Below are 12,574 nucleotides of genomic sequence, written 5' to 3'. Positions count from 1 at the left end.
ACATTCAATTTAGTTTCCTTTGGACCCAGAAACATCCCTTGGTTTCTTCAAGTATTCTCCCGTTGCTTTTACCACTTCCCCTTGGTATGAGATGAGAAGCAGTTATGTTGTAATTAGAATTCTTGGCGCAAAGCTCCTTGCTAGGCATCCTTAAGTATGTATAACCTCTTGTAAACCGACGGAGGAATACTTTAGGTATCCCTTACAGATATAAATAGAGGTGGTGAGTAATTTATCGGATTTACGAATTATGTGTTTTGGGGTACGTACCGTAACGGCTCGCGGGTATTGATAGGGGCACTACAGGATGTCCGCTGTTGGCACTATATTTTCTTATGTAATAACTATTTCAAGCAATTAAAGCCTTGATTTAGTAGATTAATAGTATATATATTTAATATTCTTAAACTATAATAATCTCTATTTTTAGCTCCAAAAGCGATAAAAAAGAATTGAATGCGAAAATAGTTATGTGACTAAGGAAGTGCGTTTATAGTCTATCTCGACCCCTGAATCCAGCATGTATCATATACCTTAATTCAATATTTTACAGCCCTTATCTCTAATTGTCTTATATCTTATTAGAAAGTAAAGTATAAATTATCTTAATAATTCTGACTCTATAATTTTTATAATAATCAATCTTCTTAATATACAAGTGTAGATAAAAAACCAGATTATATAAGCTAGGTGATTATGTCAGATTTGGAGTGCCAATAGCGAAAAACATGTAGTGTTCCTATCAATACCCCCTAATTAGAATGTGCATATATAATCAAATTCCACATCCCAGATGTAGACTCTACATCAAACCAAAAGCTCAGGTGATCTGGATTCTGCGACGCTCCTGGAAGTTACGGGCGGAAACCCCGCCATTTCTGGCCCCCAAAGCGGTCATTTTCGGCGTTAATTTCACAGGTCCTCGTATTCTATTTGTAAAATCAGGCAGTGGGGTTCTCAGTCTCAAGTCCTCCAAGTGATATATGAAGCCAGTGCTCAATTGACAGTGATTGCGGGCAGAAGAAAAAGACCATGGTTAGCAAAAATCAATCTCTGCAGTCTGTCGACTTGGACAACCCCGAAGAAGTTGCCCAGTGCTTGAGGCGTGACCAGCAACTATGCTGGGAGAACAGACGGCCCAGCAATGTCGCTTTTCGCCTGCCCTCTGCTCCAAGTTCCTTCCTGGATAAAGTCGCATGGCATCTCACGCCTCATAGTGAGATTCCCAAATCCCTGCGCTCGATGCGATGCGAGAGCATCATCAAGGGAATCAGGGCGTACGGACAACAGACCATACTAAACTCTGACCGCGGCAATGAGCCATGGGCGCAAAGAGACGTGGCCCCAACGAACGAGGAGCTCGAGACCACCCTGAAAGTGCTGGGGGATCTCCAGAGACATGGGTCGATATCTGAGATATCGTCGTCCAGTCCATTATCGGACGTGATTGTTGCCGTGCAAAACCAGCTCTCTCTGGACAGCACTGAGCGATCTAAGATTTACAACATGTCCCGCAGATTCGGGGACGACGGGAAACCAAACCCCAGGCAACTTCGGTGTTATATCTGTCGCTACTGTTTCTCGGCATCCGAAGCACACGAGTTCTATCCGGCGCTGTGCCGACCCTGCGGTCTATTCAACCTCAGATGCTCGGAGCGCTCGCTGCCCGAGAAGCTTGATCTGGCCAACAAGACAGCCCTGGTGACCGGAGGCAGGATTAATCTTGGCTACCACACTGCTCTACGGTTGCTCCGGTGCGGTGCCCGGGTCATCGTCTCATCTCGGTATCCCGCAGATGCAGCAGCGCGATATGCAAAAGAGACCGACTTTGGAGAGTGGGCGTCGCGGTTGAAGATTGTCGGGGCAGACTTCCGCACTGCCCAAGATGCGTTTCGACTGGTTTATATCGTCAAAGACCTGCTTTCTACCTGGGCGACAACCTCTGAATCCGCGTCGAAACAAACCCTCGATATCTTGATCAACAACGCCGCGCAGACATTAACAGATCCCGTCAAAGCGGAGATGAGAGCTATCTCCCGAGAAGAGCAACTAAGACACCTCCCCGTGACCAAGGCCCTGCTCGCCGGCGGTGCAGACCAAGGCTATTTACCGCGAGTGCGAGGAGGCCTCCAAGCATCGTGGATCCCAAGCATCGAAAACGAGCAAACACCCCTCCAGATCGACAACAAGCCCTCGGCTCCAGAAAATGAATCCGCGAAGGAGATCACACACAAGAGCCTCCGCAGCACAAACGAAACAGACCCCGACAAATCCTCCTGGGTCCAGTCCCTGCACGAAATTCCCTACGAAGACCTGATCAGCGCGCACTCCGTCAACGCCTTCGTCCCACTAATCCTGTGCCGCGAGTTGCTCGCCTGCATGGGCACCGATGACCCAGCCTCAACTATAAATCCCCAGGGCTTCATCGTCAACGTCTCGTCGCGCGAAGGCATCTTCGAGGATGTCCCCCGCTCACGCAGCAAGGCCGGCCACCACGTCCACACCAATATGTCCAAGGCTGCTATCAATATGATCACCGAGACGGAGGCCCATTCTGCGTGGAAGCGGCGTCGTGTCACGATTAACTCCGTTGATCCGGGGTATATGAGTGCGGCACCCGAGTGCCAGCGGGATGAGGGGTGTCCGATTGGATTTGACGATGGGGCTGCGCGTGTTTTGTGGCCTGTTGCTGTGTCTGAGACTGGGACTGGGGGGCAGGGGCAGGTTGTTACTGGAAGATTTTTGAAGCATTTTACTGATGGGGTTGCCTTGACGGGGCGGGGATATCAATGAGACTCTGCTTGGATGGTTGGATTGTGGATGTAAATAAAACTACAAGATAGGCCCGCTAGAACAGTGGGATAGTGTTATCAAACAATAGACAACTCTTGACTTTTGCAGTTCTTCAAGAAAAAAGTGGCGTTGTTGATGATGCCTTACTCCGTGTTCCGATATCTCCCAATATATACAACTCACACCCGGCCCCCTTTGCGCCTCGCAAAAAGTATCATCAAGTGCCGGCCTATCAACGCGGCAAAAACATAGAATCAACGCTGTTATATACATCTCCAATGAAGTTCTCATAGTTCAGCCATGCAGTATCGCCAGACGGCTGGAGTCCCGACGTGCTCAGGTCCATGGCATCCCACACATTCGGCCAGGAATCCGGCACAGAGAAAGGCGGCAATGGAGGCATGGTGGTAGCAGGGTCGAGAGGCGGAGCGGCAGTCGTTTCCAAACCCAATGAGGAGAATTCTGCCGGGGTCGACTGGACTTGAGGCACGCCAGGAGTAGATTCAGTGGCTACGCTGTAGGGGAACTGGGGGAAGGTCGGCTTGGGGACTAGTGGGTCCGGGTCCGGGCCTAGTAACTCTCTCTTGCGAGTACGAGCTTGGGTCATTAGTTTCTCCATGGGCTTCCACAACATTCCGTGCTGCGAGTCTGCTATCAGGAACCGGGAGCGCTGATACACCGACTCGATCAGGGCCCAGTACTTGGACATGATCAGCGGGTCCTTGCAGACACACAGCTCAGCGATGGCGACGGCCAGCCCGTGCCACGGAACCCACATGCAGCCGAACCACTGCCAGGGAGTCGTGGCCGGATGCGTGTAGACTTCCTGCGACCACTGCAGGTTATCAGCTGCCAGGCGGAGGAGCGCATCGCCCTGGATGGCCGGCGGAGTGAAGCTTTTGCTTCGTTGCAGAGGCCGCAGACAGACCAGCTGCAGCCAGCTGCTCATGATGCCAGCGGACTTTTTCGCGAACCATTGGAAGGCCGAAACTTCTGGCTCGCAGCCACTGAGAAGGCTCAGCGCTGTTTGCTGGAAGTCTTGCACCAGCTGCTGCCGCAAGCCCATTCCCCCGACCGAGGGCTCGATAAAATCTGCAAAGGCGATGGATCGGGTAACCGATTGCGACGCGGCAATCACCAGCGTATGTGACATATCTGTGAATGTGCCTTCCTTGTGTTCTGGGATCGGACCATCCATCCCAAACCAGATGTCCTCGTCGTTGATATTGGCTGGGGAATGTGATTCCAGCCACGCCGATTGCATCATCGGCTCGGAGGCCCTGTCGAGCGAGGCCGCCACGTCCAACATGCCAATGCCGAGCCAGACGCGCTTGCGTATCTCCAGGTCAAACGGCGGGACGAAAAATGGTGGATCGGGTATGTGAAGCGATAAAGCCTGTCCGACTCGGAGCGCCATGCTCAGCATGGTCCATACTCGTCGGCTTTGATCTTGCGAACGGGCAGCGAGCTGGAGACGGTTAGTATCTATTTCCACAGTATACAACCATGCGAAATGATATAATCCTTCACATTTTCAGAATAAAACTTACCAATGAGAGTACATACGCCTGCAGAACGGTCACGTCGTTGGTGGTCACGAAATCCGCCCTCGCCAGCGCAGCCTCCGTTTCTCGTTGGAAATCCGCAACGACCGTCCTCTTCTCCATAGCAAAGAGAGACAAGCACTCTTCCTCACTGAGGGTACACACTGCAGCACAATAAACGGCGGAAGCGAGGGTGGCAGGGGCCTGGTGTTCAGGTTCATAGTCAAGATAGGGCCTGCCATCTCGCAAAAATGCACTTAGTGACGGCCCATGCAGAATCTTGAACAGAGGATCAACATTATGCAAGTAGATATCGCACAACTTCGAGCGCATTGATGGCAATAAAGTAATTCCTCGATTGGATTGGGGCGAGTTAGTTGTGCTTTCTGGGCTTTCTGAGCTAACCAAGGAATGACCAAAGCCAGAAGGGTCACTGAAATCAGGCTGTGCGTTCTCGAGACGGTCATCTAGCACGGTGCGAAGCTCTTGGGTCTATCCATCAATATGTCAAAATCGATCCCGGTGAATATTGCCTGGCGGGAGGAGATTAAGACCAAAGTACGTACCTGCTGCATAATATCCTCCCAAAAAGAGCTGCCCATATATGCTGTAGGCGGACGGGGACGAGGGCGATACGGTAGACTGACACTATACATGGCAGTCTGATCCTTCCGGGACTCGACATAGGCCGTTTGGGTCTGAATCTCCGGTGCAGGAGGGTGTTCTGGAATGGAATCGGACGGAGCAACCGACGGGGGCACTCCATGGCCAGAGTCACTGTCGCGCTCATTGGCGACCGTCTTGAGCAGCTTCTCGAGTTTTGCGACACGGTCTGCAAGCTCCTTGTCCGACCCGAATGCCTTCTCCGCACTCCTTCTCGCCCGGCCGCGGGGGAGTCGCGCCCGCTCGACCGGCACGCAGACAAACCCCAGCCGCTGACAGCTGGTACACGGGCTCAATTTGTCACATTTCACTTTGCGCTGGCGACAGGCCTCGCAGCTGAGCCGCACCCGTGGCGCCGAGGATCGGTGTGGGACGGGGGCTCGTTCGGTTGGACCCCGAGGTTCCACATGGGAGTTCATGCCGCGCAGGGTGGACGCAGAACTAAGGGACTGGACAGAGAGAGAGGCAGCAGAGGCACTGATAGATGAGAGTGTCACTTGAAGCACAGAGCTTCTTTCAAGTCTGCCATAGTTCGAGATGTTCTGAAATGGTGGGATGTGCCGGGCGATGGCCCCCACGAGCTTGCCTTTCTGACCCACCGCCAGCGGTAACGTTATTGGACCATCGCGGGGGTACAACGTCCAGCAAGTGAGGCTCGCAAGGCTTCGTTGCGCGTTTAGTATTTACACATAGAATATGGGGACCCATGAATTGACGCCGAAAATGGCTCTTTCTGACGCTAGAAACAGTGATCTTTCTACCTCTACCTATAACTTTGAACAGCGGCTCACTGCTTGACTGCCTATTCCCTAGACTACTACTATTCTATTCCTGTTCAGGTTCAGTACTATTAGTTTTTTTTTTTTTTTTTTTTTTTTTTTTTTCAGTCCTAATATTAACTCTTACCTTTAGCTTTTATTCTTTTTATTTCTACTTGTAACTAAAATAATGCTAGAAGTAGTTTCTTTTCTTTCTCTCTCTATCTAGTCTAGTTAAGCTATATAAAATACTATCAAGATATAGACAGACCCATCCTATGGGTTAAAGGTCTTGACCTATAACCTAAACCTATGACCTATAGGTTGGGTTAACAAAATCCAGATTTGTCTATAGATTAACCCATTAACCTATGGGTTAATCTACTTGAACGTATTTTAGTATAATTTTCCTAAGTTTATAATTATTTATTTTAGAGATTCTTTTTATATATCTAAAGTCTTTTATTATGACATATTATTATGATATTGGAAATAAAGAGGATATAGGAAAAATGCTGAGCGTTGTTTGGGGCGTTTATATGTGAGTTGTTACGCAAGTATGACACCATATGCCTTTGAATAGACATGGTACTACACGGACGGCCCTATTATATCAAGAATTGAACCTTGCAAAATCAGGTAGGGACAGCCCTGGGTGGCTATAGTCCACTGGTTAGCTCACTAAGCTTGGCACATGGCGTACCGAACCTTGGTTCCTACCTACCAGTTCGTTTACACTCTTCAACGTTTTTCTCCCCACTTTCGTTTCCCCAGGGGCTTTGGTGATGTTAAGGATGATCATTTTCCAAGTCATGATTGATATCAAAGTCTCGAAGCCCACAATTAAGAGACAAACAGCACATGGTCCATTTGATTCTACGAGAGCGGCGATGCCCGTATCAAAACAAGAGACTAGGATAGAAAATTCAATTTCCATGTTTGTCATCACCGATTTTCTCAGCCATTAACTACAACGCCCCCATTAGGATGCAGGCATTGTCCGGAAATAAAGCTGCTGTCTTGGCTCGCGAGGAAGACAAAACATGAAGCAACCTCACTAGGCTGACCCGGTCGACCCATAGGGGTCTCATGGAATTGCTCCATGGCCGAAGTGGTCATAGTCGCAGAAATGAGTGGGGTCCAGACTAGAAAAGAATGAGCAAAATTTAAAATTGAATAAATGAGCTTGTAATTTACCTGGTCCGGGACATATGGCATTTACGCGAATGCCGTTTTTCACTTGTTGATTGGATAACCCTCGAGTGAAGGCGATAAGCGCGCCTTTACTAGACGTATAGTCTAGTAGGTCTGGCCGGCCGATGTAGGCGTTGATAGAGGCGCAATTGATGATACTCGACCCGCTCTTAAGATGGGGAAGTGTGTACTTGGAGAGGTAAAAGACGGAGTGGATGTTCGTGTCGAATGTGGCTTCCCACTGTTCCCTGCAGTGATGATTAACAACTTTTGAAATATACTTAGCGAGCAGACATACTCATCTAAATCCTTTATATCTTTGATCATAGTCTGTGTGCCAGCGTTATTGACCAATATGTCGATAGCGCCCAACTTCTCTAGCGCCTGCTCGACAGCCTTCTTGCAATTTCCTGCGCCTCGCAAGTCCGATTTGAAAATATGGCACTTCCCTCCTTTCTCCTCAACCCAACGAACCGTTTCTTGGGCATCTGTTATCTCTTCAGGCAAACATGTGATCAGAATGGATGCACCCTCCATTGCGAAGAGGATAGCGGTAGCTCGACCTATTCCCGAGTCTCCTCCGGTTATTAAAGCCTTCTTGCCGACCAACTTTCCTGCGGGCTTGTATGTCTGATAGCTATTGTCTTCAGTCGGGAACTGTGTTGATGTGGGCTTTGGGTCTTCCATTTCATGCTGAAGACCAGGCTGCTCCTGATGTTGGATTGGAATCTGATGTCCTGATGAACGAATCAGATGAGCTTTGAATTTCAGTTGTAAGTAAGCCAAAGGATTCTCACCCTGTTGGAACTGAGCCTGGGGGCCTTGAGCAGCCCTTATTGTTTCTTTGTGCAATCCCATATCCGGAGTGTATAATTCGAGAAATGAACTGTTGAAGACTGTGGTTTGATGTGGTCCATTATTTATCTCACCAACAAAGAACTGATATAGTGTGGATGTCATTATGTCAGTATGACGTTAAAGACTGAAATACACCCAGCTCGTAATATCATCCATTGTAATTGATAGTTGGATGATACATCATCTAGAATCTTGTTTTTTTTTTTGGGTTTCATGGAGAGTGGACTTTCGTCGTAGCCAATAGCAAATAATCCGAATGATACTTATAATAAAAACACATGACTCTTCAAAACATACTACTGAGTCAAGGGGGTCCCCCTGACCTATAATCACTCTATAAAGTAGGGACTCAGTATGGATCTCAGCTGAGAGGTGGGTCTGGGTTACATAAACATCATGTGACCACCCCCTCGACTGATGTACGTTTGGAGTCTTTGTTCTCCGGAATATTCGTCGATCCAATAGATTTCGGATTAACTAAACCAGCTGCGTCGCCAGTGAAAGGATAAATCCAGATCAAAGATTCTTAGCAACCACTATGGGGAGGTCATTCTAACCACGTCACGTGAGACCCGTCTCATGTTCTTCAAAAGACTCCAGCTGTGAAGGATATATTGTACAATCTCGCTGTAAGTCATGCAACCGCACAATTGCCTTGTTCAATACTAAAGTCCTTGTGTGTGCATATTCCTGAGGGTGTATGCATTTTTTGGATTGGGTGTCCTGAATCACTACAGAGCCCCGGTCGACTAAGCGAGTCGATGGGGGCCCAAAGAGCGGGTCAAATTTTGGCCCCCTATTATTAGTCGTGTGCCTTTAGCCGTGTGCCCGTGTAGATCTTGAGCATTAATGCGTATTAACCCTAGCATTAGTTATTGTGGGTAGAGAATATAACGAAAAAAAAGGAAAAAGGGAAAGGGGTTCCTACTAAAATATGTAGCGTTTTAGCCCCAGGGTCAAGGCTTGAAGCACTTATAAGGAAAGCCCCCCCTGCATTTGCCTTAAACAATCATCACTCACCATTTCCAAATTTTGCAATATGCATTTCGGCCTTCTAATCGTCACGTTAGGCCTATGGGCGACACTGGTTTCTTCCTGTCCTGATATGAGTGAGCTCACCGATTACGCACCTTGGGGGACTTTAGCAAACATCGGACGATTATCGCGCAAGTCCCCTTATTGGCCCAACGGAATTGTCAAGTGGTGCTTCGAATCTACTGGCAAATATGCAGTCAGTGATGAATTTAAAGCGAGGTTTGAGAAGGGTCTGAAACTATGGACCGACTATACCGATCTTCTGGTAAAATTCCAGAGGAAAGACGCATGTCCTGCAACCAACAAGGAATCTGCCCATTTCCTTCGTGTGCGATTGGACCCGAAGGCCAAACTTTGCATGACCACAAATGGCTACAAGGGCGATCAAATGATACATGACTTTGGAGATCCCCCCAATATTTGACCATGGCGGGCAAATATGACTTTGGAAAAGACACCCCAGACCTGGACGATTGGGCTGGGGTGGTTGCCCATGAAATCTCACATGTCTTGTCACTACCTCATCAAAGCCAAAGCCCGCATGCCTTGGACCAGATGGAACTTAATTCTGAGGCTTTGTGAGACATCCCATCCATCTATAAGCAAAGAAATGACTGAACTGACTATATCCCGTGTATAGATCTGATTGTCCTAGTAGTATTTCATCAAAAAAGAAGAAAGCATTCACGGACGCATGTCAAGACATGGTGAATGCCAAGTCGTACTCAACGAGTACAGGATTTAAGACGGAATTCAGTCGGGAGCCGGAGCGATATGCCCCATTTAATGCTCCCCTGAGACTGCTCACAGACTTTTTCCCGAGAATCGTGAATTGGGATTCGATCACGTTTTACAACAGGCCCGTTGATGCCAAGAAGAAAAAGACAGTCTTTAATAAGAAGGACGGAGGCACTGTGCCGTTTTCGTCTTGGAAGAGCGGGCCAAATCAAGCCGATATCGACCAGGTCAACGACATATATAAAAGTCCCCTTGGTACCGTTGGGGCTCCGCCGGATTACGATTGTGAGGACTAAAAAACGGTGAAAGAAGGCGAGAGGAAGGCGAGAGGGCAGTGTTGTATCGCGAAGCTTTTATCTGAGTTCTCTTTTCTTTTCTTTTCTTTTTTTTTTGGAAAGTTGAATACAATTGAATGATTAGAACCTGAGGTAGCTGGATCTAAATGAAACACGCTGGTGGTGGAAGATAGAGCTTCCAAAGGCCAGAATCCAAATTCGGCTGCAAGACCTATGAGTGAATCAGCACGTTTTTCGAGGACCCGGAAAAGGCAAAACCAACCTCAAAAAGGAAATTCAATGGTGCTCATTTTACAATATAAGGATACAGTATGAGGGGGCTCTCTACTATGGGGCTGTCAGGGATCGCCTATTCCCCGTCATGTAGATCACCTTAACCAAAGGTCCTAGTGATCATCGAAGATATTAAAATGAATTGTGACGGTGTATACATGCCAAAGTGGATATGGAAAGAATGAGACCCGCCCATTTTACACAATTGCCCGCAATTCAACGAGACCGAAAGCCTCTAGAACAAAGTAAAGAAAAAAACGGGGAAAGCATCAAAGCATAGTCTCAAAGTCATAAACACCGGTATGTGCAATGTCCAATGCGCAAGAGAGCTACCGTCCATGCAAACCAGATGCAGATGTGGGTTTCAACTCGTCAATCTATTTGAAATAAACAAAGAATCTCTTTCTTACTCCCAGACGTTAGAGAAAAGGTCGTCAGCCCCAAACCCGCCGGCCGGCTTGGAGTTGGTAGTAGTGGTGGTAGAAGTGACTGGAGCGGCGCTGGTCCAGCCACCGAAGTCCTCGTCGGCCGCAACGGTGGGCTCGGGCTTGGGAGCTGCGCTGGGTGCACCCCAGCCACTTCCAATGTCGTTGGGGGTTAACGTGTCCGGGACCTTCATCATCGATGCTGGCGAAGGGGCAGCCGGAGCTGGCGCTGGTGTTGGGTCGGGGGTGCTCCATGCATTGCCGCCCCAAGGGTCGAGGCTGGCTGAGAGCATACCAGCAGTGGCAGCGTTTGCGGCTGGGGCTGCAGGCTTGGAGGGCGCTGGAGGCTGAGGGGGAGGGCTGGAGATGTTGAAGGCAGAATTCAACTCGTGCTGGGGTGAAAATGCGCTAGGCTTGGGCGGAGCCGGGGCTGGACCCTGCGCCGGAGGTGGCGAAGAAAGTCCGAAAAGGTCGTTAGACAATGATGATGACGGAGGGTTGGGTTTAGCAGTCGGGGACGTGAACCCCCCGAATCCAAAGTCTTGTCCATTCGATGAGACGGACGTGGTTCGAGATTGAGGCTTGGGCGCAGACAGAGTAGGGGAGGTCAGACTATCGAAAAGATCCCCGCTAGCGCCGCTGGCGGATCCAGCTGGAGAGGTGACTTTCGGGGCGGCAGGAGTCGACTTGGTAGTGGCGAAACTGGTAAGGTTTGCAAAGGGGGATGGCTTTTCCGCTGGTTTAGGGGGCGGAGGAGAGGTGGCCGTGGAAGGGAAACTCAGTCCACTGAAGGCGTCCGTCAGACCACTCATGTTTGAGGATGCGGACGGGGGCGCGGGCGCAGCCATATCACCAAATGAGCTTGTGCGCTCATGCTGAGCGGGAGCGGGCTGCGGCTTGGAATACAGAGACAGAATCGACTGCTTGAGATCCGGCCGAGATATGCCCGTAGGCGCAGCGGGCGTGGAGACCGTGCTGCTTGGGCGACTACCAGTGGATGTTTGGGTACTGCCGAAGAAGTCAAGTCCCAACAATGAGTCGCCCGGCTTCTGGGGTTTCGGCTGCGCAGGTTGCGCGGGCTGTGCCTGTTTCGGTGGCGGGTGAGGGGCCAGGTCGGTCGTGCTAGGACGCGATGGGGGAGAGATGATATCGTCACCAAACAAATCAATCGAGGGCTGCTGTTGGCGGGGCGGCGGCTGGCTGGGGGCAACTCTTTGCGAAGCAGAGCGTTCAATCTTTGCCTTTTCCTGTACAACCGCAAGAGGCTGGTAGGTCAGTGGTTATTGATCAGGAGAAATGGCGCGCCTTGATTAAGCACTCACCACATCGTCGTCGCCGTCATCCAAAGTGGAGGGGTCGGGCATTCCGCCATCCATGACCCATCGCTTGGTATCGTACTTGGTCCGAATAAAGTTCTCAATTTTGCTGTCGACAGCGGCATTAGAATCCTGCAATCGCAATAACTGCCAAATTATTCCACTCACGCTTCCGACGGAATATGGCCCGCGGCCAACTTGGCTTCCCAGTACCTGTGATGCGTAAGCGCGTGGGCGACACAGATCGTCAATGGCTCGCGACGAACTTATTGGCTCTTGCATTGCCCCATTTCAACACACTCTGAAGTTGTTCGTCGGTCCAGGCGTCGAGATCCACGGACTTAACCCGACTGATGTGGGTGCCCATCCCCCTATGGATGCCCGAACAGCGAATGCAGATGAATATACCCAGATTCCAGGAAGCCCATCGCGGATCTGAATTGACGACAAGACACAGTTAGCCACCTCATCTAAGCCCTAGCCAAAGCGCGCGGAAATTTGTTGTAGAATCTCGGAGAGGGAACACGGACGCTTGTTGCGCTTGCAGTCGGCACATATCTTGTTAGGCTCGAGTTTCAGAAGACTTTTTATGGTCTGCTGGTTCTGGGCTGCTTGGCCCGGAGTGGCACGTCGAGACATAATCTGTAGCAGGCGACTCGAAAATTGGTGTCCGAAGGTAGT

General features: G+C 49.7%; 6 protein-coding genes across 6 annotated transcripts; 3 read left to right on the top strand and 3 right to left on the bottom strand.

Moving 5' to 3' along the window:
• Positions 1 to 1,032: 1,032 nt before the first annotated feature.
• Positions 1,033 to 2,793, top strand: NUU61_009936 (uncharacterized protein; the record flags this gene model as incomplete). The annotated part of the gene is made up of 1 exon (XM_056660461.1): positions 1,033 to 2,793. The coding sequence occupies one exon, from the start codon at positions 1,033 to 1,035 to the stop codon at positions 2,791 to 2,793; it is 1,761 nt and encodes a 586-aa protein (XP_056506959.1).
• A 232-nt stretch (positions 2,794 to 3,025) lies between these two features.
• On the bottom strand, positions 3,026 to 5,419 carry NUU61_009935 (putative C6 transcription factor; the record flags this gene model as incomplete). Its single annotated transcript, XM_056660460.1, has 3 exons — positions 3,026 to 4,261; positions 4,344 to 4,829; positions 4,904 to 5,419. The coding sequence occupies 3 exons, from the start codon at positions 5,417 to 5,419 to the stop codon at positions 3,026 to 3,028; spliced, it is 2,238 nt and encodes a 745-aa protein (XP_056506958.1).
• A 1,296-nt stretch (positions 5,420 to 6,715) lies between these two features.
• Positions 6,716 to 7,912, bottom strand: NUU61_009934 (uncharacterized protein; the record flags this gene model as incomplete). Its single annotated transcript, XM_056660459.1, has 4 exons — positions 6,716 to 6,903; positions 6,956 to 7,200; positions 7,251 to 7,689; positions 7,750 to 7,912. 4 exons carry the CDS (start codon positions 7,910 to 7,912, stop codon positions 6,716 to 6,718), a joined length of 1,035 nt encoding a protein of 344 aa, XP_056506957.1.
• A 937-nt stretch (positions 7,913 to 8,849) lies between these two features.
• NUU61_009933 (uncharacterized protein) lies at positions 8,850 to 9,269 on the top strand (the record flags this gene model as incomplete). Its single annotated transcript, XM_056660458.1, has 1 exon — positions 8,850 to 9,269. The coding sequence occupies one exon, from the start codon at positions 8,850 to 8,852 to the stop codon at positions 9,267 to 9,269; it is 420 nt and encodes a 139-aa protein (XP_056506956.1).
• A 2-nt stretch (positions 9,270 to 9,271) lies between these two features.
• On the top strand, positions 9,272 to 9,879 carry NUU61_009932 (uncharacterized protein; the record flags this gene model as incomplete). The annotated part of the gene is made up of 2 exons (XM_056660457.1): positions 9,272 to 9,423; positions 9,501 to 9,879. 2 exons carry the CDS (start codon positions 9,272 to 9,274, stop codon positions 9,877 to 9,879), a joined length of 531 nt encoding a protein of 176 aa, XP_056506955.1.
• Positions 9,880 to 10,558: 679 nt separating this feature from the next.
• Positions 10,559 to 12,532, bottom strand: NUU61_009931 (uncharacterized protein; the record flags this gene model as incomplete). The annotated part of the gene is made up of 5 exons (XM_056660456.1): positions 10,559 to 11,842; positions 11,900 to 12,002; positions 12,062 to 12,106; positions 12,160 to 12,328; positions 12,424 to 12,532. 5 exons carry the CDS (start codon positions 12,530 to 12,532, stop codon positions 10,559 to 10,561), a joined length of 1,710 nt encoding a protein of 569 aa, XP_056506954.1.
• Positions 12,533 to 12,574: the final 42 nt, after the last annotated feature.

The sequence above is a fragment of the Penicillium alfredii genome (assembly GCF_028826965.1).
Source record: "Penicillium alfredii strain IBT 34128 chromosome Unknown utg000012l_segment0_segment0, whole genome shotgun sequence".
Lineage (NCBI taxonomy): Eukaryota > Fungi > Ascomycota > Eurotiomycetes > Eurotiales > Aspergillaceae > Penicillium > Penicillium alfredii.
Note: the sequence above shows the minus strand (reverse complement) of the source record. Positions and strands in the feature narration are given on the sequence as shown.